The 27,062-nt window shown below is 43.4% G+C and overlaps 2 protein-coding genes across 10 annotated transcripts in view; one reads left to right on the top strand and one right to left on the bottom strand.

The window, feature by feature from the left end:
* The window catches only part of CD180 (CD180 molecule), a 23,805-nt gene extending 2,400 nt beyond the window's left edge, over positions 1-21,405 (top strand). For both annotated transcript variants that reach the window (XM_043546466.1, XM_007059006.4), the window contains 2 exons: positions 5,140-5,306; positions 6,104-21,405. In XM_043546466.1, the coding sequence (XP_043402401.1) occupies positions 5,140-5,306; positions 6,104-7,835 (1,899 nt within the window). In that variant the 3' untranslated portion in view covers positions 7,836-21,405. The remainder of the gene's footprint in view (positions 1-5,139; positions 5,307-6,103) is intronic.
* Positions 10,420-27,062, bottom strand: part of MAST4 (microtubule associated serine/threonine kinase family member 4) — a 446,036-nt gene continuing 429,393 nt past the window's right edge. For all 8 annotated transcript variants that reach the window (XM_043546459.1, XM_043546460.1, XM_027821471.3 and 5 more), the window contains one exon: positions 10,420-27,062. In XM_043546459.1, coding sequence (XP_043402394.1) covers positions 23,173-27,062 — 3,890 coding nt within the window. In that variant the 3' untranslated portion in view covers positions 10,420-23,172.

Genomic DNA, 27,062 nt, shown 5'->3' with positions numbered 1-27,062 from the left:
TCTAAATTAGAACTGTCTCTTGTTATTTAATTCGGGGATAGAGCACATGGCAGCTACTCATTTGCTGTCACTCTATGGTTATTTTATATACTTCTTTATATTTCCTGTTATTCATAACTCCTGTTTGTGGTTCTACTGTCTGTATTTGTATTACTTGCAAAATTCCTACTGAGTAAAGAAAATTTTGAGTGACCTAGGAATAATTGGAGCCTCTACTTGTAAAGAAATGGAATTATTTTGTTACAAGTCAGTTTGCTTCAGTAGCTTTCTGTGAGCACGCCCTGTCGGCCACCCACTGGGACTGCTCTGGGGGGAATACAAGCCTTTCTGCACTGGGTCTCCTGGGGTGTGTTAAGCTTTTGGTGCCCAGGAAATGTGGCAGAGAGGCCAAGGGAGGAACCAGTGCCGTAGCCTACTAAGGCTATTACCCTTTCTCAGAAATGGGGCTCCTCAGCCCACCTGCCCTAGAGGCCCCCAGGACCAGCACTGACTCCCAAGATACCCCAGTTACTCAAACACACCCCTCTCCCGGAACTCCATCCCGATGGTGCATAGCTTCCGGTCCTCAGCTTACCGCTCTCAGGGCCATGCAGTAGTTGTGCAGTGGTTAACATACAGAGACACACTTTGTTCAGAGTCTGTCACCTCTATGCCCTTTTACACTTATGTAAAGCACAGGAGAGTACAGATCATACAAAACAATAAGCACTCAATGTGTGTCCCTGTCCAGTGGTGCTGGAACTAGGAGTGATGGAGGTGCAGCCACACCCCTGGCTTGAAGTAGTAATAACAAACATCAAATATATGGTTTCCATTAGCAGCAGCACCACTCTAAAAATTGTTCCAGCACTCCTGTCCCTGCCTCGGTTTCCTCACCACTCCAGGACATTCTTTAGGCTGGGGTCCAAGTCTCTTCGGTTGTCCAGAGTCCCTGGGGCCATATGGGCTCAGGAAAGCAGGCAGGGTCCCCCAGCCCCATGAGGCTGCTATATTGCTGGGTGACCTCTTCCTCCTGAAGACCCTCACCCAACTTCTATGATTTTGTCTCTCCTGCCCCATGTTTCCTTTTCCTGTCTGCCCTCCCCATCTGTGGGTTTCTTCATCTAAACTGCTGCTGGTCACCTGGTCTTTTTTGTTCTACTCCTGATAACTTTCTACTGCGCCTACCTTCTCTGGTCCCTTCAGACAAAACAGTGAAACTTTTTCCCCACTAATGATTTCTTTATTAGCTGCTTTATTAGCATAAGCTTGGTGCGGTCTAAGTATCATTGTTAACCATAAGTATTTCCCATTTCCCAGCCTGGTGTGTATCTGCTATAGGTCTAGTTAGTAGTGGTGGATGCATGTTCATATAGGCACAGAAGGATACAGCATTTTTTCATAATATAACTTCACATCATCAATCAGAATTCATAAATGGTCCAGACATAGCCCAAATTCATCACACCTTCCCATTATGTGCTGCAGGCATCTATTTGCGATAAGGACAGGTCTACACTAGGAACTTATATTGGTATAGCTACATCTCTCGGGGCTATGAAAAATCCGCCCCCCTGAGAGACATAGCTATACCAACCTAACTCCCGGTATAGACAGCACTAGGTCGACAGAAGAATTCTTCCATCAGCCTAGCTACTGCTTCTTAGGGAGGTGGATTGCCTGCACCAGTGACGGGTGAACCCCTCCTGTCGGCGTAGGTAGTATTTACACTGAAGTGCTGATGTGGAACAGCTGTGCGGCTGTAGCATTTTAGGTGTAGACGTTCCCTGAAATAATCCAATAATCATTTTGGTTGTACACTGAGGCACTGATCTTTTCAACACAAATGATTTAAATAACGCTTCTCCTAGTTAGTAAGCCAGTAACATTAAGAAATCTTGTGGTCTGACTGGCACATTTTGGAACCATTGCTAGTAGGGCGTATTCAGATGTGGTTAAGTAAACAAAAATAGCTCCACCTCAGAGCCTCCTGCCAGGATCTCATAGTGGCTGCTAACCAGTCAAATCGAGATTTCCCAACATAGGGCAAGCTCCTCACCCCTTCTCAGTCTTCTTTGCAAAGAGGCAAAGTGGCATAAAGGAAATCTCAAATTCCAGGATCTGGCTGGGGCAGGATTCCCCCACTGCAGGAACAGGGAAAGAGAGTCCCTCACAAACGCTGGTTTTGTGGGCAGGAAGCAGCATAGCTGGGGGCAAGGAGGACATGTTTAAGTCAGGACTGCAGCAAGCAGTGCTGCATCCCATAAGGCAATGAACGGAGGCTGCTGTAACTTCGACACACCCTCGGGACTGTATAATTTACGCCAGGAGTCCCAGAGCAGCCCAGGATCAGGAGGGCACCATAGGCGCCGACTCCGTGGGTGCTCCAGGGCTGGAGCACCCACCAACAGTCCCCCTATCAGTTCCCCTCCAGGATTTCCCGCCTGCCGGCAGGCCCAGCAACCCAGCACCTCCCTCTCCCGCCCGGCATCTCCCACCCGCCGCAAACAGCTGTTTCCTGGTGTGCAGGAGGCTGGGGGAGGGAAGGGGAAGGAGCGAGGATGCGGCGCTTGGGGGAGGGATAGAGTGGGGGCGGGAAGAGACAGGGCGTGGGGAAGAATCGGGGGTCGAGCACCATCCGGCACTTTGAAAAGTTGGCGCCTGTGGAGGGCACCTTAGGCTCTGTCTACACTACCGCAGTAAGTCGACCTACGCTATGCAACACCAGCTACGTGAATAAAGTAGCTGGAGTCGATGTACCTGAGGTTGAGTTACTGCGGGGTCTACGCTGTCGGGGGGTCAATGGGAGACCCCTTACTTTTCTCGTCGGGGGTAGAGCACAGGGGTTGACTGGAGAGCGATCTGCTGTTGATTTGACGGGTCTTTACTAGACCTGCTAAATCGACCGACGAAGGATTGATCTCAGAGCGTCGGTCCAGGCTGTAGTGTAAACATAGCCTTAGTTTTTCCTCAGTTAGGAGTTCTGTGCTGCACCTCTTAGAGACTTGTCCACTTGGGCTGGCCCACATGTTTTGTCACCCATGGCAGAAAATGCTCCCCATGCAGCTACATAAAAGGCACAAGCAAAACACACACACACCCCAAAAAACCCAACCACCCAAAAAATGAGGATTTTTGGAACACTGAACGTTGGTGCCCCAAGTGACCGCCTGATCACCCAGCCACCCCTGTTGCCCCTAGTTTCCTAATCAAATGTAATGAAAAAAAGTGTTAGTTTAATTCTCCATTTGGCAAAGTTGTGAAATTCTCAGCACCGCTGCATAGCAATACAATAGTCCATAGTTTATTAGAGGACACCATTAAAATTATTCACATCCCGATAGCTAATGCAAGGTGAAGGCCACACGCTCCTTGCATCACCCATCTATGGGATGATCGAAAACCAGTAATGGTTTATAAATGGAAGTGTGTAGATTATCAGCTACTAATAGACTGATACCTGCTCTTAAATCTGGCTGGCTTCTCTTGGAATCTGGTTGTTACATTAACAATAGTTTCCAATGAACGCATTACTGTCCAATAATAGAAATTCTCTATTAAAGAACAGAATAGGATTGGGTCCAAATATTTTTATATCCAAAATTTCGATGAAAAACCAGGAAAAAATTAAAGTGTTCACAACTTTTTCTTTCTTTTTTGGACCAGCACTTGTACAGATCTGTTCTTCTTTCAAAGCTTAGCTGTGTTTTCTGTAGCGAGTTGAGTTAGTTATTTTATTTAAGACTTTAGACAATGCCAGTTATATTTAATCTCAGCATTTGAGAATCTGTAGAGTAGGCTGGGAAATCTTCAAAGGATTTCTTCTCTCCTTGGAGCTAATTTCAGCAGTAATTAAGAGTCTTTGAGGAGACAACATAGTCTTTTTCTGAAGGTTCCTTTAAGAAAGAAGGCCTGGTCTTACTTAAAGGAAGGCTTGAAGTCCTCTGGTGAATGGCTGCCTCTTCCCTGCACTCTCATTCCATTGGTTCTGATGGGCAGACATTCCTTAGGCATTGATTCCACTGCACCTGTGAATGTCAGCCTGTTTGCTTAGGCAGCGATCATGGGTTTGAAGCCTGAAATAAAGATGGACTTTTCATGCACCTGTTTTGCACACAGTGACGCCGATCAGCCTACTGAGGACTGTGCCTGAGCATGCATAATGCCCTTGTGTTTTGATTGACAATATAGTCCCCTGTGAAGTCAGAGGCAGGTCTGGTATATTAATGAATCCCTCTGTTTTAACTTTGGAGGGGTGAATATATTTGCATAAGAGACAGATTATTCCATTTCCAAGACTGAAAAGTCTTTAAAAGAATTTAAAAGTCTCAGTTTCTCAGGTACTAATTTTTGTCCAGTTTCAGCTAAATGTGCTTAGCAATCCCTTGCTGAGAGTATAAACACAGCTCAGCTCCTTTTTTATTTGAGCAGACATTTTCTGTTATAAAACAGTATTTTAGCACTCTGAGCCAAGCTCTCTTTGCAAGATCTTCATAATTCCCTGGGACTTATTTTACAGTGAGCCTTGTTACAAAACCCACAGATTATTTATTGGGGATTAATAATTTATACTGTCCTACATATTTTAATTGGTTAATGAAATACAGAATGATGTGCACTTAATATTAGCATAAAAGAACCAAGCCTGTGGTTTAAAAACTGCATTCCACGAAGTCCCAGGATTGCATATTTCAGGTTGATATTAAGAGTTCAAAAAACACTCTCATATGTTGCCAGTAGGCTCCTGTTAGGCTTTCCTGCTGCTGATCCACGGCACTCCCACCTCCATCCTTGCAGAATCCAGCAGTTTGGGTTTTTTTTAATTGAACTCAGTTTCCTCACCATTAGGCATCTGGGTCATAATAGCTCTTTCTCCACTCACTTCACTGCTATCCAGACGTTTAATCTTTAAGGGGGGATTGTTTGTTTTTAAATACAATGCTACATTAGGTTTTTGAATTGTTCTAATTCAAGGTTTTGGAATACAGTGGAGTGTGATCAGGTATGGTAAGTGCTATAAGATATGCTTTGACTGTTATGTTTTTAAATGGTTTATTTCTAAGGCAGCTACTTGGTAGAATGTGCATGTCAGAGCTTCGTGTTTAAATTCACAGTATGCCTATATTGGTGTATTTAATAATAAATATATAATTTCCACAGGTTATAGCCAACAAAAGCTATAGCTGTGAAGATTTAGGACTGAGAGAGATTCCTGAAAGACTCCCAGCCACAACAGAAATCCTTGACTTCAGCTTTAACTTGCTTTCTTCCCTTCACAATTCAACCTTCAGCAAGCTAAAGAATCTGGTATATTTAGACTTAACAAGGTACTGGAAATCTTTGTCACTTCCACTGATCACACAACTCATAACTTATTTTGAATCTGCCATTGCTTATATGCCCTTGTTTCAACCTTTTGCAATACCAATAAAGAACTGAAGGCTTCCATAGTATACCATGGCAACCATCTTCACAGCAGAACCTTCAGAGACTTGCAGATAACTGTTGCATTGTCTTGCCAATTAAGAGTGCCTAGCTATTTGGAAATAGCGTTTGTCTGGGCTCTCCTGTTAAGGCCTGGAGTCATTGGACCATTTGCAGGACAATGGGTGAAACCCTCACGTCCTATTATTTATGTTAGCACCAACAAATTTGCTGTAGGAAACATCTCACCTGCTTTTCCATGAAAATATCATTCATGAAATGTGGGGAGAAGGAGATTCTAGCCTTGTAAGAAGTGCCCTTATTATAGGGATAAGATTTTGATTGTGTTGATTAGGGAAGACAATGGGAAACCCCCCCTTACTTAGCATGTCTCTGTGTGACTTTCATGAACAACGTCACAGTCGGGACCTCCACACCCGATCAGCCCTAGACAGTTTTCACTTCCCATTATGTCGTCTTCTCATCTGAGTTTAAAACATAGTGACTTCTGAATATCAGCTATGTGCCACCAGCAAAGAAAATAATAGCTTTTAACTCAAAGACCACCATAGTTCATTGGGTTTTCTTTGTACATGAGATTGCATTTCGATTGTTGTTTTTAAATGACCATGTAATAGTGGGAAAATTTCATCAGATTGATTTATTGCTAACGTCATTGGATTATTGTGTTCTTTTCAAGGTGTCAAATTAACTGGGTGTATGAAGGTGCCTTTCAAAGCAACACTCATCTGAACATTATTGTCTTGACTGGAAACCTACTCATGTTTCTGGCTGACACAGCATTTGTTGGCCCACAGTCTCTGAAGCATCTTGTCTTAACTGAGACAGGTCTAACCAGTTTAGCATTTATTCCAATGCAGAATCTGGAAAATTTAGAGACTTTTGACTTGGGTAGCAATCACATCTCCTCACTGCAGCTCCCTCCAAGCTTTCCAACCAGAAACCTCAAATACCTTGATTTTCAAATGAACAACATACAAAGAATAGCAGCAAAAGACATAGATATTCTGCTGCAGACAAAGAATTTAACTCTGATCTTGAAGGGAAATGATATTATGCACATTGAAGCTGGGGCATTCCAGTCCAACTTATTTTACAGCTTGGACTTTGGAGGTTGCATTGACATTTCTGTGGTTTTAGCAGGGATGCAGGATACCAAAACCCATACTCTTTGGTTGGGGTCATTTGAGGATGTAGAAAATGGGCTTCCCATAAACCCTACTATGCTACAGAACCTGTGCAATATCTCTGTGATGGATATCAATCTGCAAAAGCGGCATTTCCTTCACCTGTCTGCTGCTACATTTCAGTGTTTGAGCAAACTCCAAAGGCTGGATCTGACTCACACCTATATCAGCATGTTACCTCCTGACATCAGTGGCATGAACATGTTGGAAGAATTAATTCTCAATAGGAACGCCTTTAAGCACATTTGCAACATTAGCTCCACCGCCTTCTCCTCTCTCACCCACCTCCATATCAGAGAAAATGCTGAGAATCTGGACTTAGGCTCTGGCTGTTTAGAAACACTGTCAAAGCTTCAACACCTGGATTTAAGCCAGAGTTACATAGAAAATGGAGACTGCTGCAGCAAGCAGCTAAAAGGCCTGATCGGATTACAACACCTGAATCTGAGCTACAACAAGCAGCTTCAGTTCCAAGATTTGGCCTTTAAGGAAGGTGTGAACCTGGAGCTCCTGGATTTAGCTTTTACACGTCTTCACATCAATGCTTCCCAGGGTCCTTTCCGCAATCTGCATCTCTTGCGTGTCCTGAACCTTTCTTACTCCTATATTGATACCAACATTCAGCACCTTTTACAGGGGCTGCAAAACCTTTTCCTGTTGAACCTTAGGGGGAATAAGTTTCCATCAGGGACCATTCTGAATGACAATCTCTTTCACCAGGTATCCAGTTTAGAGGTGTTAATTTTATCATTCTGTGATCTGACAGCTATACAAAACCAAGCATTTCACACCCTCAAGAAGCTAAAGCAGGTTGACCTGAGCCACAACAAGCTTATTGCATTCAGCACAGATGCATTTTCCAATCTCAAGAGCATCTATCTCAATTTTGCCAATAATAGGATCCATATTATACCACGTGACATGTTAACTAACTTATCTGGCCAGAGTATAATCAATTTAAGTTACAATCCACTGGAATGCACCTGCTCTAATATTGGTTTAATAACTTGGTACAAGCAGAATATGGATAAAATTGAAGACCCTGAAGGGACAGTGTGTTGTGAGCCCAAATCTCTAGCAGGTGCTAAGCTGTCCACTGTAACATTGTCCTGCGGGATCAGTGTTGCAGGAATTGTTTGCGCTGTGCTGGTTTTGATATTGCTTGTTGCTGTTATCTTGGTTTGGATCACACGCTTTTTAAAGAGACATTACGAACAACTCTAAGTGAAGGATGGCTCCACCAGTGTCATTTTTAAAGAAAGGAAGAAAGGACAGTGACTAGACAAATTTTGAAGAAAAGGTCATTTTCCCTACTTGTTGCTTTGTTCCTGGGCAATATTCCTTTTAATATTAGTATTACACGCCCCATTCTCATTTTTAGCAACTGATTAAAGAAAAATTACTATGAAAAAATAAACCAGGGCCAGATCCTGTGAAGAGCTTTAGCCACACAAGTAACATAGTAGGGTCCTGATCTATGACAAGGGCTCCTAGGCTCTCGGGTAATACAAATAATAATAATTAGTCCCATTGAAGTCTGCCACTAGCCCTCAACTATAAGCTTGTCCTGGGGCCTCAGGCAGCTAAGTGGGCTAAGGGAATGTCACCGAGGAGGAAAGGGGTGAGAAATGAAGTGGGAATACCGGTTCCCCCAAATGAATAGGCTGCTCTGAAGTCAGAATTTAGACACCAGTGCTGTCTGAATGGCTTAGGCAATAGCACGGCTGGTCCTGCACACGTGGTTGCTCTAAAAGAAAATTAGACTGGCCTCTTTCCTGATCATTGTTCACTGAATCACTGGGTGTAGGTGAAATGCAGGGCCTTATTTTTTGCCCTCAAAAGTGTGTGTGTGTGTGGTGTGGGGACGGGGATGCAAGGGTTTGTGAGGAACCAGGGGCAGCTTGTGGGGGAATCAGGGCAATCTGAGGAACTTTGCAGTCACTGGCCAGAAGGGAACCTCTTATCAGGGAATATCTAGACGCAGTAGTTCATGTCTTCTCTACTAGCCTGTCACCCACATCTCTTCCATATTAACCCCTTCTCCTCCCTTAGCTCCTGTCCACTTCCTTTCCCACCAGTAGCCCCTCACCTTTTCCTCAATAACTCCTGTCACCCCTTTCTGCCTCTTGCCCCACCATTTCCCCCAGTAGTTCTTAGTATCCCCATCGGAGCTCAACTGCCCTGCTGGGGCACTGACCCTGCTGCAGGCAGCTCCTCCTCTCTGCTGGGCCTGGAAAAGCAGGAGGAATCGAGCAGGCAGAGAGGCTGCAGGAACATGAGAGGGGGGCCAGTGTGGGGGTGTGTGTGTCACAGGAGCCGTATGCATTTTGCAGCATTGAACATGCTGTGATGATTTAATGAGAAAATATTGTTTATTTTCTCCATATACTAATTGTGGGGCATTTGTAACAGCGGTCGTGACAATGACAATACCCCTTCACAGCTGGGCTTGTACGGGGGAAATACCTGAGCCAACAATGCAGCTGTGATTTGCGAAATGCAGTAATGATGACTGCCAGGGCCAAGCATTTCCCAGAAGTTGATGGCCAGCTGTTTTCAATTCCTCCAACTGCCAGGAAGTGCCCAAAGCTGGAGGTCCTCACTGTTCAAATGAGTTACTCTCCTCAGAGCAGAGAAGTCCTGTGGATCCTTGTCTGGTAATGTCCTTTACTGAGGGGCTAGAGAGGACTCAATCACTCACAGGTTAATTTCTCAGCCCAGCTTCCTACTTCCCGGCTCCTGCTTCCACTCCCCAGGCAAGTAGCACCCTTCCCTCTCCCTCTTAGGGCGGACCGGGGAGAGCTAAGCATGTTCTCTTGTGGCTCACAACCCGCACAACTTCCCTGCTTCTGGCATGTTGCAGGTTCTCCCAATTCAACCTGCCTCCCATCTACTGGTTCATGGACTGAGGGAGGGGCCAGGAACATGCAGCAAAAAGAGATGGGTCATGTCAAAAGGTCAGGACAAGTGAAGAGGGAGGGAGATTCCTGTGTGGGGACCATCTCCACCGAAACCTCACTTTGCCATTCAAGCAGCCAGAAATTCTCCTTTCTCCCCAGGACCACTCCTCAGCTGAATGATCACAGATATCAGTCGCACTTACATAGCACCTTTTGTCAGAGGAACTCAGAGCACTTTGCGAAGTTGGGTTAGTCTCACTTCCCCTTGACAGATGCATGAACAGAGGCAGAGAGGTTAAGTAACTGGCCTCAGGTCACATAATGTGTCAGTGGCAGAGGTGGGGAAAGTATCCAGATACCATCAATCCCAGTTTTTCTTCTCAGTTTTGATTTCAATGCTCTGCAGTGCGCTATTGTAGTGGCATGGACAGTGGGATGGGATAGTTGCTCAAGTACCCAGGGTCCAGAGCAGGATTGTATTCAGAGCCGCTAGCCTCTCCTGCTTCCTGCACCATTGAGGCTACTCTGCTATTTTTAGTGCACTAGCTTGATCAAAGCTGATGCACATATGTCTACCAAGCTGGAATTTACACTTCCAACTCAAGTGTAGACATGGCCACAGAAAGAATGACAAACTAGCACACAAGAAAGGAAGACCTTAGGGAATAAAAGATGATATTCAGTCCAGGATCATGAATGTGTGTTTGCAACTCTTGATATATTAAAATACCCTTCAAATATTGCAGGCATTTTACCTATTTTTCCAATGTATTAGTAAATTTGCCACTTTTTTTTTTTTTTTTACAAATTCTATTGGATACCTAACTTCAAAATGTGTTTTCTACATTGCAAAAAGATGCATGCTAGGTTAATAAGTAAAAGGATTTTTTGGGGACAGGGGAGGGACATGCATGGATCCAATCTGTGGTATGTAACCTATCATTTAAATCAGCTTCTGTACAGATGACTGGAGGATAGCTAATGTGATGCCAATTTTTTAAAAAGGTTCCAGAAGTGATCCCAGCAAATACAGATGAGTAAGCCTAACTTCAGTACCAGGCAAATTGGCTGAAACTATAGTAAAGAACAGAATTATCAGACACATAGATGAACATGATTTGTTGGGGAAGAGTAAATATGGCTTTTGTAAAGAGAAATCATACCTCACCAATCTATTAGAATTTTTTTAAGGGGTCAACAAACATATGGACAAGGGTGATACAGCGTACCTGGACTTTCAGAAAGCCTTTGACAAGGTCCCTTACCAAAGGCTCTTAAGCAAAGTAAGCAGTCATAGGATAAGAGGGAAGTTTCTCTCATGGATTTGTAACTGGTTAAAAGACAGGAAACAAAGGGTAGGAATAAATGGCCAGTTTTCAGAATGGAGAGAGGTAAATAGTGGTGTAGCCTGGGGTCTGTACTGGACCCAGTCCTATTCAACATATTCATAAATGATCTGGAAAAAGGGGTAAAACAGTGAGATGGCAACATTTGCAGACAATACAAAATTACTCAAGATAGTTAAGCCCAAAACTGACTACGAAGAGTTATAAAGGGAGCTCACAAAACTGGGTGAATGGGCAACAAAATGGCAGATGAAATTCAATGTTGATAAATGCAAAGTAATGCACATTAGAAAACAGAATCCCAACTATACATATAAAACGACGGGGTCTAAATTAGCTGTTACCACTCAAGAAAGATCTTGGAGTCATTGTGGATAGTTCTCTGAAAACATCCACTCAATGTGAAGCAGCAGTCAAAAAAGCTAATAGTATGTTAGGAATCATTAGGAAAGGGATAAAAAGACAGAAAATATCATAATGCCTCCATATAAATCCAGGGGATGGATCACTTGATGATTGCCTGTTCTGTTCATTCTCTCTGAAGCACCTGGTATTGGCCACTGTGGGTAGACAGGATACTGGGCTAGATGGACCATTGGTCTGACCCAGTATGGCCATTGTTATGTTCAAACACCCTCTGCTCCTGACAGACTTGAACATGAAAGTCTGCGAGGACTCTGGGTCTCCCCTATTTTCTGAACAAATCTTTGGTCCTTGGTTCTCATCTCTTTGATCCATTTTGCCATTTGGACTCCTCTGTTGTCTCAAGTATATGCCTTGTAATTGGTCTATATATTTGGCCTACCTGGTCAGCACCACCCCTTGTTAACAGGGAGTATGAACTACTCTGGCTTCAAAACAAGGACTGAAAGCCCAATCACATGCTCCACAGAAACAGAACTAAACAGAACGTTAAAATGCCAGACCTGCCCCAGGGCCTGAAAGCAGAATCCTCACAGGGTTGCAGCTACAGATATTATCATTTAAAAAGGCAGAGAATATTTTATCACATGTAATTATATTTCTCTTGATTTAAAAGGGAAGATGGCTGTATTCTTATTCACACGATTATTGCCTTTTGGTGGGGTTGGCTTTTATGGAGCATTGATCTCTGAAAAAATATAGAGAGAGTTTAATTAGTAAATGAATATATAAATACATCATAATATTGAGAAGTCAGACTAAGCCTTGGAAGGATTTATAATTAACTTAAATTGTAAATGGGGAGTGGCTGGACTAACGTTCCACTAAAGCCATATCACCACTTCAGTTTTCTCCGACCTTAGTATCTGAACGTTCATAGAATCATAGAATAATAGAGTTGGAAGGGACCTCCGGAGGCCATCTAGTCCAACCCCCTGCCCAGAGCAGCACCAATCCCAACTAAATCATCCCAGCCAGGGCTTTGTCAAGCCTGACCTTAAAAACTTCTAAGGACCTTAAAAACTTCTTAGTCCAGATGCTGGATGGGCAGAGATCAGTGTTGTTGGCAGCCTTTGCGTCAGCTGTGCTGGTAAATGCCAACAGTTTCCCTTTGTGGAAGTGCAGAAAAGGAAACTAAAGGATGTAAGCAAAATGAGATGAGATGCCTAGTAGGTTCACGTGCATTCGGATACCCTGAATGCGCATGGAGCTGATGGCTATTTCGTAGTGGGACTGGGGTCTGTACTTCTAGTGCATGGCCTTTTCTAGTGAGCTCTGCAAAGTTCAGAAAAGACTTAGCATTACTTAATAGTGTTGAATTAGGGAGTTTCTGCTTTACTTTATCACAGGTTACTAAATCCAAACAGCAATAGTTAGGAGTTAATATTTATACTTGGCCCAAAGCCTGACAAGTACTCGGTGTGTCTATTAGTCTGCCCTTTGTGGCTAGAATGCAAGTTTTTGCACCAGTGCTTCCATAACAACTCAACCCTGTTGTAAAGAGCCAATCCCCTCCAAAGCTGTGCACTGTTCTCTTTCCACAGAAATGTATATACACTGTATGGAACAAAGGCTCTCAGTTGTGATGAATGGAATGTGGCATTTACTCGATGCATGGGAGCCGAGTTCTTCTTTGAACACTCTACACAGTGCAACTTCAGCTATTATCCCAGAGGCTTTTCCTTGAATGTTCTCCCTATAAAGTCTAAGATAGTTAATGTATTGAAGATCACCACTGGGTTGGAAAGTTTCCACTCAATTCGCGAGACTTACAAGATAGAAGAGAAAACATTGATAATATTTCTCTCCCTTTTGTAGCAGGTACCAAGTGTGGCTCGTGTAAGTCTACAAAATGGAGATTCTTGTAGCTCTTTAAAATGTCTGCACTTCCCATACACAGATTGACCTACAACTTCCCTCACATATTATACAGCCCCCAAGCTATTTAACTTAGATAAACAATTATCTGCCGGCATCCTTATTTTAAACAGGAAAGCCACGCTGAAAATTGCACAGTAGGCAAGTTTTGATGTCTGCTGTCGATTCCACAGCTGTGTGTATCACTGCCATGTCTTGGTTATGATAACATAGCATGTCCACACACTAATGTCAATTGGTTTTATACATTACAAGTTGTTGCTGTCAGAGGCAAGCTATCCAATGTAAAAATGTGGTATTGTGACCCAGTGAGCTGACCCTGTCATGCATATGGTATTTGTATAGACAGAAACAGCAGAACAGGCAGCCTCCATCAAAATGATGCTTGCACCCAGAGTGATCTAAGACAGGAAGAACTTCTTGGGGCAAACCATGTCTATGCAAAGCCCCCTTTAAGCAAAGAAACTCATCAACACTGGATTGGGTATTTGCCTGGTCTGCAAATAATTCTTTGCAGTGTGGTTGGAGCCAGGACCTGAGGAAGAGCTCTGTGTAAGATCGGAAGCTTGTCTCTTTACCAACAGAAGTTGGTCCAATAAAAGATATTACCTCACCCCCGCCCCTTATTTGAAAAATAATTGCTCAATTGACTGGACAAACATTGGTCAATAATGTCAAAAATGGTCAAATATTGTACAGCACTGGTTTATTAGAACAGTAAGAGTAAGACTTTATGGTTGCCAGTAGGCTTAGCCTGAAATAGATACTTGTGGCTAATTACAAAAAACATTTAACTGAGTAATTTAAACTCACAATAATGGAAACACAATTAAATGAAGTGCTAGAAAAATGAAAGAAGCATGATGCAACCAAAAAGGGAGGCCGCCAGCTACAGCAGGGCATTCTTGCTGGAATATTGAACAATATTTGACCGTGGCCAAATAATAGGTGGTCAATTTACATGATTTGACTGACTTGTCAAGCCTCCATCAGCATATCTTTGAGAACAGTGCAAAGCGAGCTACATAAACCCCAGAAACTGCTGAACTTTCACTAGCTGATTCAAGGCACATCTTCCAAAACAGAATTGGTTCAATACAGTAAGCTCTGCAGTTATTTATTTGTATTACCATAGTGCCTAGGAGCCCCAGTCATGGACCACTGTGTTAGGGGCTGTATAAACACAGAACACAATGATGGTCCCTGCCCCAAAGACCTTACAATCGAAGTCTAAGACAAGAGTTAACGGTTACGAATAGGGGAGTACAAGGAAGACGACGACAATACTGGCCAGCACGACAGGCAGCGGTCTTAGCATATCAGCCGCCTAACCGTTGTCACATTTTTTGAAGTCATCACAGCAAAGGAGAATTTTAAGGAGGGATTTGAAGGAGGACAATGAGAAAACATTGTGGATGTTTATGGGGGCACAGCAGGAGAAAACATGAAGGTGCCTGCTTAAAAATGTAAGTGGAAAGAAACATGCATCTCGAATAATTTATTCTCTACAACAGCTTGCTACAAAAGCGATCCACAAACAGTGGAGTCAAAAGTGAACAGAGCAGCATTACAGCTTGTGAAAGCATTGTGCCAAGGTTTCAGAAACATTTCTGCTGACATACCTCAGTTGTCGAACTGCAGCTCGGCAAGTATCAACTACTCACCCTGCCTGGGACCCAAAACTGTAGCATCAGCACTCTTATTCCAGCATGCATCACCGTGCCTTCTGCAACACCGCCTCACCTTGAAAGAGGAACTTTAGACTCAAACCTTGCTCAGCTCCCAGAGACAAAATCTCCAACGTGAACCCCTTTGTAGCTACAGAAACCCGACCCAGTGTCCTAGGGCCATGAGCAGAGCTAAATTTCAACCACTTACAAGTCAACTAAGAAACAAAAAGTCAACAAAGAAGGTAAAAAAATGAAAATGAGCAAAAATAATTTAACAAGAATTAAGTGTACCAGGATGCTTGGAGGGCCAGGTGACCTAGTGGATGGTGTACTTGACTTCCAGTCCCTTGTTTCCCTGGGCCAAGGTGCCTCAGTCTTTCAGGCAGTGGCGGGGTAGAGGGACCTAGGATCTCCCACTCCACCGGGTCCCAGCCCAGGGCCTTGTGAGAGTCAACACAAGGGGGGCTGAACAGGGGGCACTGCAAGCAGGGGGAGAGAACGTGCTCCCTGGGGGCTGCCTTGGCTTCTTCCTTTCAGGCAGCTAGCTCCTGCCTCTTCACCAGTCAACCCTGAACTGGCCCAGGCTCTCTCTTCTCCCCACTCCAGGCCTGGGGTTGGCTGCAGGTATAACGAGGTGGGGCTAGCTAGGCCCACAGGCGCTCCTTAACCCCTGCTGAGCTGGCAAGCAATTTCTCCACTTCATCACATGAACATATTTGCTCTCTTTGGGAGATCTGTGCTTCTCCAAGTACAATACAATACACGTCTCCGCCACGTTACCATCTCACTTCTTTTTATTTTTATCCCACCTTGGTCTGCTGTCATTTTTGTTTTCTCTTTTATTTAATTTAGAATGTGAACTCTCTCTGAGCAGGGCCTTTGCCTTTTTATTTGCTTGTCAAGCACCATTCACACCTAGAAGTTACACAAATAATAAAGGTGAACGGCATATGTTGCTCATTACTAGGTATACAAATCCTAAATATACAGATTGGACTGCCCCTTCTGAAGGAATATATTTATATATAAATACAATGCAGCACAAAGCACTGATTATATACAGGGAAATTCAAAGTCTAAAGGTTTAGTTTTTTGGGGATTACTTAGTGAGGATATAAATCAACAGAAAGTGACATTGGATTTATCTTTCTTTATAGGATTTATTTTACCCAGTAGAGCTCTGATCTGATGCAGCACTTGGTTTTCAGTCAGGTTTTGCTTTTATCTCTTATTTTTTAAACACAGCTGGAGAGCTGACACACAGAGATGAAGTGAATTGCCTGAGGTGAATGATGTCTGATGGATTTGAACTCAAGACCATCCTGGCTCCCAGCTCGCCGATGTAAACAAAATTACAATACAAGTAGAAACCTTACAGTGACTTGCAATGTAGTTTTTGAAGTCATTATTTAGATGGGAAATGAACCTAAACTGCTTGTAACTAACAAGTTTCGTTTCTGAGATTAGGGAGTAAATTGTTAGATTTAAAGTAGCAGTTCCCTTTACTCCACATTGAAAAACCAGCAATGCTCAGAGCAAAGTTCTTCTTTCCCCATCTTTGGCTAGGAAAAGGCTGATGCTCTAACCAAACTGCAGACCTCCATGGCAAGATGCAGGCCAATTTCTTGAGTGAATAACTTAAAAATAAAGTGTGTGTGTGTTCTTCCCTTTCTTTCCATCACCAAGCTTGTCCATGCCTGGGACTGAACCCACCGTGACCAGTCACACTTCTGATTCTGGGCCAGCCACTCAGACCATGATACTCTCCCATCTGAATCCCTCCACTAGTTTCCTCTTGTCTTCTGATTCAAGTACAAGCTTCATGCCTAACCTTCAAGATGCTATATTACACACCATTGCTACCTGCACTCCTGCCCTTGTTTCTTCCTATTCTTCCCTAGCCCTGCCAGAGCCTTGCCTCCCACCTTGCGGTACCTGTAGCCTTCTCTAGGCATTGTTGTGCTGTCATCTAGGCTCCCTCTTTTAACCTGACCTCTATATTCTGGTGTTACCTATCAGCCTCCCGTCATTCAAATCCCTCAAACACACTTCTGCTGAGCTTATCAATGCAAACGTACCCACAGCCTGGCAGAAATGCTGTTACGCACCTGTTGAAACATGCAGCGTGCCCTCCTTCTGGTTATCTAGGGCAGATTATCTGCTCATTTAATCACTGCCAAATTCTCTGCAGCTCCCAGTGTGACATCTGTACAAATTATTTTACTAATTTATTATCTATCATTTGTATATGGGGCTAAGTACCATAGGCGCTGACTCCATGGGTGCTCCAGGTCTGGAAAAAAATTAGTGGGTGCTTAGCACCCACCGGCAGCCAAATCCTCCGCCTTCCCCCAGTGGCTCCGATCCACTGGTGGCCCCACCGATCAACTCCTACCCCTCCCTCCCAGTGCCTCCCACCCACCACTATGAGCTGTCCCGCGGTGTGCAGGAGGTGTTGGGGGGGAAGGAGAAGTGGGAGAAGCGGGGGGGTGGTGCACTTGGGGGAGAGGGCAGAACTGGGTGGGAAGAGGCGGGGCAGAGTGGGGGCTTGAGAACCCCAGGGCCTTGAGGAAGCCAGCCCCTATGCTAAGTACCTGTTTTGAAAACACTGTGTGCATTTGGTGCTGGTGAAAAGCATTGCATAGAGGCTAATTTCCCTTTCACACTTTTCCAGAGCTCCCCTGAGCAGTTGGGCGCAGGTGTGGGGAGTGTGGCACTGCACCCCAATATTCTTCACAGTGATATTATTATGATATGAGTATGATGTATTTTATGCAAGATAAGTCATGTGAGATGTCATTGGAAAGATTATGGTTTGTGGAATATAATTATCCTATTTGTATCCAAAGTTATGAAGATTGACTATTTTTCAGTATTTCAAAATGTTGTTACACCTGGGCAACTCCCACTAGGCAAAATGCTCTCAGTCTAGATGGCTGACTGGGAAAGGCCAATTCAGGTTAATGAGCCATTAAAAAGAAACAACAGGCCTTAGGAGAAGCTTATCTCCCACCTGGGGAGCCTTCCTGAGGCTACAGACAGCCTCCGAGTTATGGCTACTGTGACACTACAGGGACGAGTGACCAGTTCCCCTGGTGCTGAACTCCATCTTGGGATGTCAGTATTTTTCCACTGACTGGCGTGGGAACCAAGATTTGAAACAAAGGGCTCTAACCATGGCTAAAGGGATTTTTAGCCTCTGAATGGAACACCTGGGGATTCCGATGGGTAAGCAAGTGCAGCTTGCCCCTTAAGAATCTGCAGTCTGCTTATATCATCACTTTGGGTGAGAATCTGCTATTCATTATCAGTCTATTTAGTATATTAAGATTAGTTTGTGTATTTTTGTTTATTTATTAGGTAATCTGCTTTGATCTGTTTGCTGTCCCTTATAATCATTTAAAATCTATCTTTTGTAGTTAATAAACTTATTTTTGCTTTATCTAAAACCAGTGCGTGGAAATTATAACTCAGGGGGACAAACCTGTTGCATATTCCTCTCCACATTGAGGGAGGGGGTAAATTTTGTGAGCTTATGCCATACAGTTCCCTGTGCAGCACAGGATGGTATAATTTTGGGTTTACATTGCAGAGGGGGTGCGTGCCTTAGGAATTGGGAGGTGCCCTAGCTGAAGCCTTCCCATGCAGGGGCTGGTTAAAGAGCCTGCCTGTGTGTACTGCAGCTGGGTATGTCCCTACCTACATGTATGCTGGTGAAAGTGCAGGCTGAAGCCTGCAGGTCTTGTAAGCTTGTCAGAGCAGTACAGTGTAGAAGGGAGCCCAGGCTGCTGGGTCGGGGGGCTCAGTGGTACCCCACTTCCAGGTGGCACCCTGGGGGGAACCTGTCACAGGGAGGAAGGAGAGCCTATAACTCAGGTCACTTCACTTGTGTTGCCAACTCTCATAATTTCTTTTGTGAGCAGTAACCTATGATTCCCACTCTCCTGCCTCCAGCTTCTCATCTGACATTCTACGGACCCCTCCTCCTCTCTGCTAGCTAGGAGCGCTGGAGACAATACTGGGAGAGGCAGAGAGCAGCCCGCTTGGCAGGTGCAATCACCACCCATGGTGGCGACAAGTCTGACCGGCAGCTTCTACCCTTCTGCTTGCTCAGAGTCCAGCATGGCATTTAGTGTAGGTCATGGGTGACCATTCCAATATTAGGGGCTTTGTCTTATATAAGAATATTACACCACCACTCTGATTTTTCAGACTTGCTATCTGGTCATCCCAGGGGTGGCCTACACGTGTGTCAAGCAAGATGCTGGACACTTGGCAGATTTGTCAAAGAGCAGTAGATCAGCGACTGTCTTCCTATGTATTTTGTACAGTCCTCGTTTAACCAGTAATTGTATCGCTGTAATGACACTGACACCTGGTTTTGTAGGGGGGAAATAACTGAGGAAACAATGCAGTTTTGACTTGTTAATAGCAGCAATAATGAGGGTCAGGCATTTCCTAACAACTGATGATCAGCTGTGTTCAAGTCATCCCACTGCTAGGTAGTGTCCAAATCTGGAGACTATCACTGTCTCAATGAACCACCCTCCTTGGAGCAATAAAGATCAGTGTACCCTTTTCCGTAATGCCCTTTACTGAGGGGCTGGACAGGACTCAATCACTCCCAGGCTAAGGACTCAGCCCAGCAGGAGCCCCACCCGCTTCCCACTTCTCCTACAAACAGTACCCTTCTCTCTCTCTCTCTCGCCCTAAGGGGCCAGGAATGCTAAGGATGCTCCCGCATGGCTCACAGCCCCCTCAGTCCCTCTACTTCTGTTCTCACTCTCATAATAAAAGAATCAGGGGACATTCAATGAAATTAAAAGATGGGAAGCTCAATAAACAACACAAGAGAATACTTCTGCACACAGCCTATGATTCAGCCATGGCACACGCTGCCACAGGAAATTGTTGAGGCCAAGAACTTAAGATTCAAAGAGGGATTGCATATTTACACAGACATCAGGTATATCCAGAGTTACTGTAATTAAAGACAACAACATTTTGGAAGGGATATTGAAACTTGTGCTTCAGGGCTTTCTCCAGTCTCTATCAGATGAGAACATATACCACATGTATGCAGTGGAGGGTTCTTACACCTTCAATTGAAGCATCTGTTCCTGGCCACTGTCAAGAGACAGGACACTGGACTATGAAGATCTTGGGTCCAGATACAGTACAGTAATTCAGTCATACGTCCCACGAGGAGGGGCTCCCACTGTCAGACCCGGGGATGGCTGAGAGCGGGAGGGAAAGAAATCCTGACATTTGAGAAATTTATCGCGAGATCACGAGTCAGACTAATTTTACTTAGAAATCACATCTCTTGCAATTAATTCATGAGAGTTTCACACTTCACAGATGAGAAAACTTGAGGCAGAGTGGTTACCTAACCAGCCCCAGCTCACATGGCATGTCAGCGGCAGAGTTAGGGAGATCACCCAGAGAAACTGAATCCTAATCCCCTTCTCTAACCACTAGACCAGTGATTCTCAAACTTTTGTACTGGTGACCCTTTTCACATAGCAAGTCTCTGAGTGTGACCCCCCCCTTATAAATTAAAAACACTTTTTTATATATTTAACACTATTATAAATAAATAAAGCGGTTTTGTGGTGGAGGCTGACAGCTCATGATCCCCCACATAATAACCTCATGACCCCTTGAAGGGTCCTGACCCGCAGTTTGAGAACCCCTGCGCTAGAGCATGCTGCCCCACGCAAAATGTTTGGTTAGCCTTTTCCAAAACTGGCTTGGTGATAAGAAAAAACTAACAGAAACACATTTAGATCATACCAGAACTTAATAAATTAGAGCATGTGTCATCGAAACACATGTAAATGCAGCGTAGTACAGAACTGCATTGAGTAATGGGCGAAAAAGGGATTAAAGAAATCTAATGACTATCTTTTCATGCTCAATTTTTATTTCAGTTTTATGCAACTGCATAAGTATAAATATTTTTGTTCAATATACAACAATTATGACATCCATAGGGAGTTTCTTAAAGAAAATAAGACTGCAAACACTTTATTGCACAGACCCTAACAAACTGGTTTTGTAAGCTGATAAATCTACAGCAGGAAGTCTACAAAGGAGCACGTCATAATCAACAATCACACAAAGATAGACCATCTAGTACACAGGTGAAAGGATCTCTAACAGCTCACTGGTAAGGTAAACACCAACAACAGGTACTACGTGAACACGAGCTTAAGCACTGTTACACTTCCAAAATGCAACAAAAAAACCCAACAACAACAAACCCCCAAACAAACAAAACAAAAAACCAACAACCCTTATTTGGCAGAAGTGATAATGCACTATACAAAATATACATAAAAGATACATTTGTAAACAAATAGCTAGGCGTGTTTTAAAGGAAACAAGAGGACAGTTTAAAAATGCAAAAGACTGTAAACTAGGAAATACCTCCCAGCCAGAAATGTCATGATACCTAAGTGCATTAGTGTTTGGTTATAAACAACCGCCAAAGCACAGATATATACTGTAAATGCTGAGACCATTTTCTCTTCAAAATTTTTCAAAACTATTTTCTCCAATTGTATTGTGTGAGCGCATAGAAAAAGAAATGAATGTAATAGCGCAGTGTGAAAAATTAGGAGGACTTGCTGGCAATTTTATCTTTAATTGGAATGAATCTAAACCCAACTAACCAGTGGGGGTGGAAAATTAACACACTAGTAGGTGCCCTACAAATCTCCAAGCCTAAATTACACTGTGCTTTGAGGAAAAATTGTATAGCTCTAGAAAGAGAAAGAAATTCCAGAGGAAACTGATAGTAGATTGGCTCTTATATGGATATTTAACACAAATAAGCAAAAATACCATCTTATTAATACCGGTTATTTTAAAATACTCATCTGTGTGGATATTTCTGTAGTGCTCCTGTACGTATTTCAAACTTTACCTTTTGTCCTTCAAAACAAACCAAATACCTCCGCACTAAAACGATCAGACAAATTCAACATGTTCCACAGTATACAAAATTTAAATAAGGCTTAGCAAAAGTAATAAGGACAGTCACATTCTAGCACCAAATAGCTCCAACACGTCCCTTAGTTACAAAAATGCTGCTTTTTTAAATTACAGTATTTACTTTTTTTTTTTTTTGCATACAAATAAAGAGATCATGTTATGAAATGCCCGGAGCTACTCAATGCATTTAGAAATGAATGTGAAACCCAGGGATTACTTGCTAAAAACAGCAAGTTTACTCTACAACATAAGGCCGCAGCTATGTATTAAAATGCATCAGATGTCCTGATCTTTTGTGAAGATATGATACTGAAATCACTTTTTTCCTTTTTACCAGACTTGTCATATAAAAGAGAAAAAAGCTAAACTGCACGAAGCTAGTTACTCAAACCTACATACCATGATAATTGATATTCTTTAAATTCATTAAAAAACAGGGATGGGAATAGTACTGCAAGTCATTTGCTTCTACTTGTGCCTCACCTCTATAAAGGCCTGAATTTAAAAGAGCTAAAAGGGAGCCAAGACAGGATTGCAGCAGAAACTAAGCACACGTGCTTGCAGTTTCAGCCTTGTCTGAAGCAAAGGTCTCAGGTAGCCTCCCTAAAGACAAGATGAGAACATCTGTTTCACCAGATAATGCTACTCAACTGGGTGTAGTGTTAACGGAGGCTTTGCCCTTCACTGTAACTATGCCTATTCTAAATGAGGGGCGGACTGTGCACTGGGGAGATTCGGTTAGGTCTTACATTCGATCCGGTGAAGCAGTTAGCCAGATACAGTACTATCAAAATCTATGGTTATTTAAAATATACATAAAAACTCACAATAAGCCACCATATTTTTTCTATTGTTTTTAACACTATATAGAATTTTTAACAAGTAAAAATGTGGCTTATTTTCTTTCCCTTTAAATCAGACCATATTTGTATGTGTTTATCCGAGGTCTGAGTTTCAGTAATTCTGTTTCATATTTGAGTATGGCATATAAGTGGCAAAGCAACTTTCTCTAAAGAAAAGGTAATAGTAAACAATGCAATCAGCAGCAACGTATATATGCTACATTCAAAACCAAACACGTCATGAGATATTTACAGAGAAAATCTTTTTCTCAACAACTCTCAACTGTAAAGGTACTTTTATACAAATACTCTATGGTAACAGTTTTACCGGTTACATTTGGGAAGGCATTTTGAAAAAGGTCCTCTCTTTGTACATGCTGCCCCCTCCTGGAGTGGCAGGAAAGCTTTGCTGTGTAAAGATACCACACAGTGCTGGTTTCAGAAGGTAGTCAAGTCACAAACAATTTTCAGTTAAAGTCTAAGTCTTATCCGCCAAGTTACTGCTATTGAGAGGACTTTTTGTGAGGACTGCTCCGTGAAGCATCCTTTCCTCGCCTCTGCCGCACTGAGTCTTTATCAGATGAAAGTGCATTAGGACCATCAGGGGTGGTTACTGACCTGGGTAAATCTTTACCTACATTCTGTTTTTTTGCAGCAGGAGGCTGAGCTTGAATGGCGTCTTTTCCCTTTACATCCACAGTGTTGATTGCAGAAAGAGGCTTTTCTTGATTTCCAGGTTTACTCGCAAGGTTTGAAGCAGGATGAAGGGCTTCTACTGGGACAGCAGAGCTATGCAAGGTCAACAGTGAAACGCTCTTTGTGATTTCTCTTTTACCATCCCCTGTAGAAGAGGTGGCTTGCTTTTCCAGTTCCTTGCAGCTGGTGACAGGAAGCTCTGGTGAGCCTGTTTTAACCTTGGTTGAAGACACATCATTGTTTGCTGAAGACAAACGAGATGCTTCTTGCCTACATTCCAGGAAGTTGGGTGGACAAATCAGCTGCTTTGATGGAGTTACAGCTGAATGACATGAACTCTGCACAGTGGAAGCTGATAAAAGCTTTGCTGTAATCTGCTTGTTCGCATCTGTTAACTGTTTTTGATTAACTTGTCCCTTCCCTTTTGAATCTGGAGAGCCTTTGCTAACTATGGCTGCCTTTTCTGCTACTTTCCCCCTGTCACAGTTAAGGAAAAGTCTGGGCTCCAATTTCCCATTGTCATTCTGAACATAAAGTGCTTCAGTGCATTTTTGTCCTTCAGGTCTTTTGTCTGCAGTGATGGCCTGATTACTGGGGCCCTTGTCTGCCAGTTTGTTCAATAAGAGACAGTCTTTCACACTGGAAAACTTTGGAGGCATGTTTTGCTTTTCACTTACATAGAGTTGCTTTTGATCAGCAGTCTCACTGAAGCTTGCTGTTTCCTGACTTAGAAAATGCTTGGAGTTTTCTGGGCCTGCTGGTGCATGGCCGTTACAAGAGGATTTAGGTTTGGTTTCAGGAGTGCTCCTATTGATTTGGATTGAAGGTGCTGACCCACGTTCCAGACCCAGAGGCTTTTCTACCTGAACATGCTCATTGCTTAGTTTTCTCTGAGAAAGTGGAACAAAAGCAAGAGAATCCTGCACATTTTTATTGGCATGTTTCCCATCTTTCCGAGAGCCAGCAGAGGGCTGAATAACTGTTTCTTTTTCTTTTATGTTTGCAGTGTACTGTTTTTGTGCAAATGTGAATTTGTCACAGTGCTTAGATTTAGAAGAACAAGTTTCAGTTATTTGCCTGGATTTATTATTACTGCTTTCCATGCAGGCTGAACCAGCTGTGACTTGCTCTTGAATACCTAAATGCACAGGAGCATCTATTACACAGTTTCTGTATACAATTTCTCTTACAGAAGGGGAACCTGAAGAGCTAAATTGCTGCCTAGTAATCAGGTTGGGTAGCTCTCTCTCCGTAGTTTGAAGCTGTGTATTGCTGGACTGTTTCTGATCTTTCTTTCTCAAATCTTTGGAGTTGTCCTTCTGCACACAGGAACACACAAGTGATTTCTCATTTTTAGTATTAGACTCTACTGATTGTTGTACAGGCCTTTTGGGCAAGGACATTTCACTCTTTGAGTCCATCACTTTCTGCTTGTTCATGTCCCTCTCTACAGAAGTACCAGCAGGGGTAATGTCATCTTTGGCAAATTGTTTTGGTAGATCTTTGCCATCTTTAGACTCCACCTTAGAGCCAGCTGCCTGCACTCTCGTTGTTCCATGTGTTTGAAGGGGAATGGCAAAGTCAGCAGAGTTTCTCTGAATGGTTTTGGAGTTGCTTGTTTTAAAAGCATCTGGGGTAGATTTCTTCACAGATGAATCTCTGATCCCCTCGGCCTTCGCAGGGAAAGATTCGTAATTTCTTTGTGCCTCTGGGTACTTGACAGGCAACTCCTTTTGGGTTTGCCTCTCTTTTCCTGCAGTTTTTTCAGGTGTGCCTGGGGCTGTGGAAGGTGTGGCAGACGCCAGGGCAATGTGGAGACACTGATTTTGGACAGTGTGTAATTTTGCCTCAGTTGCATGGTCCTTCTGTTTTGAATGGGAAGCCTCTCTCTTTTGATCAGCTTCTCTGACAGAAATGTTGCATGTAGCAGCTGGGCTGGAAATCTTTTTTCCTGTTTCTAGTTCAGAGGTCACAGGGGCTGCTGGTGCATTTTGAAAACTGTTGCTTGACTGTGAAAATTGGGGCTCTAGTAGATTAGATTTATTAGACTTTGAACGGGGTGACACCACCTCTTTCTGACAGGATGTCTCCTCCTTTACACCATTGCACTGAGATGCCAGAGGCATGGAGGAACCCACATCATTGCTGGTGTTTTGACTTTCTGGTAGCAGGCATGAAGGCAGTTCTGTCTTTGAAGCCTGTGGCCCAGACAGTAAGGCAATGTCTAAAGTGCCTTCAATTGGTTTCAAACAAGAAACCGATCTCCCTTCTAGTTTATACTCGGATGGACTTTTTCTGACAGGAGACTCAGCAGAAATCAGGGCTGATTTTTCCACACCAGTTTCCACTCGGCCATTCAAGGCTTTGAGAGGAACAAAAGAAACTGAGCTAATCTGAGCAGCATGTGCACTACTAATAAATGCTCTGCTATCAGCAACTGTAGTGGAATCCTGCTGTATATTGATGGGTCTGACTGTGTTAAGTTGAAGGCATTCATGAACATTTGATGTCAGTTTGGGCTTTAACACTGGACAGAGACTGTCATCTTTTTCTTCAAAGGACATTTTCTTTCTGAGATAATCAATATTTGCAAGCTTACCATCTATTCTTTCAAATTTGACAAATTCTTTTGTTGGTGCATTTTTATCTGTGTTTTCTCCCTTTCCATTTAGCAGCCTGTCAGATGAGTGAGGTAGCACATCTTGCAATGTACATGGAGGGGAAATTCTTTTGAAGTCATAAGAGAGATGACTGAGTTCATGAAGAGGAGGCCCATGACATGGCATGTGTGTATCTAAAGGAACGGAGTCATTTGGTCTCATGTTTGCATTCTTGTGAAGGGTGTCTTTGAGTATGCCACCTACTGACGGAGTCTCCAGAGCAGTAATTTTAGTTTCAAAGTGATTTGATCTTTCCAAAGCCTTCTGAAATGTTTTTTTGTCTCTTTCTTCCAGTCTTAAGGTAGCAGGATTTTCTGATTCACCACAAGGCTCATGTATAGTGCTTGCTTTCTGCAGACAATCTTGTTTCTCAGCAAGATCTTGCTTTTTCATAACTATCTTGACCTTTAATTTCTCTCGATCCAGCTCATCAACGGACTCTTGCCTACCCAACTTTCTGCAGACAGGGCGTTTCAGGCAGCCTTGCTCTGCAGGCCTGACTCGGGTGAGTGATGGCACATCACACACGTTCTCCTCCAGGCTCTGAAGAGTTATTTCTCTTTGGGACAATTCCCTATTCACCTCTTCTTGAGTCACTTCCAGGCTGTGTTTGCGTGAACATAAGTGTTTCTTGTCACAACCATAAGAAGGCGCAAGTTTCTCTTCAGACTGGACCCTCTTTAGCAGTGGAGACCTGGGTGGCTCGGCACTCTTTGGCCTCACTATATGTCTTACAATAGTTGGAGGGGAGTGCATCTTGCTAGGGAATGCCTGAACTATTTTTGAATTTCCAATTGAATGCCCCAGTAAAGGTGATGGAGATCGTTGAGGGGATGGTGGCTGGGGTGTTGGAGAAGGTGTTCGTGCCAAAGGGGAGAGAGGAATGCTGCCAGCTGACTTGCGTCTTCCTGACCGGTATCTTTGTCCACCAAGCTTTGGACCCAACCCATGAAGAGTACTGGGTCTTATGTGACCTGAGCCAGCTGGAGAATTGGGTGCACTTGAGCTAGGCGAGCTGCTCTGGGAGGAATTGGTAC

Source organism: Chelonia mydas, chromosome 5 (genome assembly GCF_015237465.2).
Source record: "Chelonia mydas isolate rCheMyd1 chromosome 5, rCheMyd1.pri.v2, whole genome shotgun sequence".
NCBI classification, from domain to species: domain Eukaryota; kingdom Metazoa; phylum Chordata; order Testudines; family Cheloniidae; genus Chelonia; species Chelonia mydas.
The sequence above is the reverse complement of the archived record's forward strand: the minus strand, read 5'-3'. Positions and strand labels throughout refer to the sequence as shown.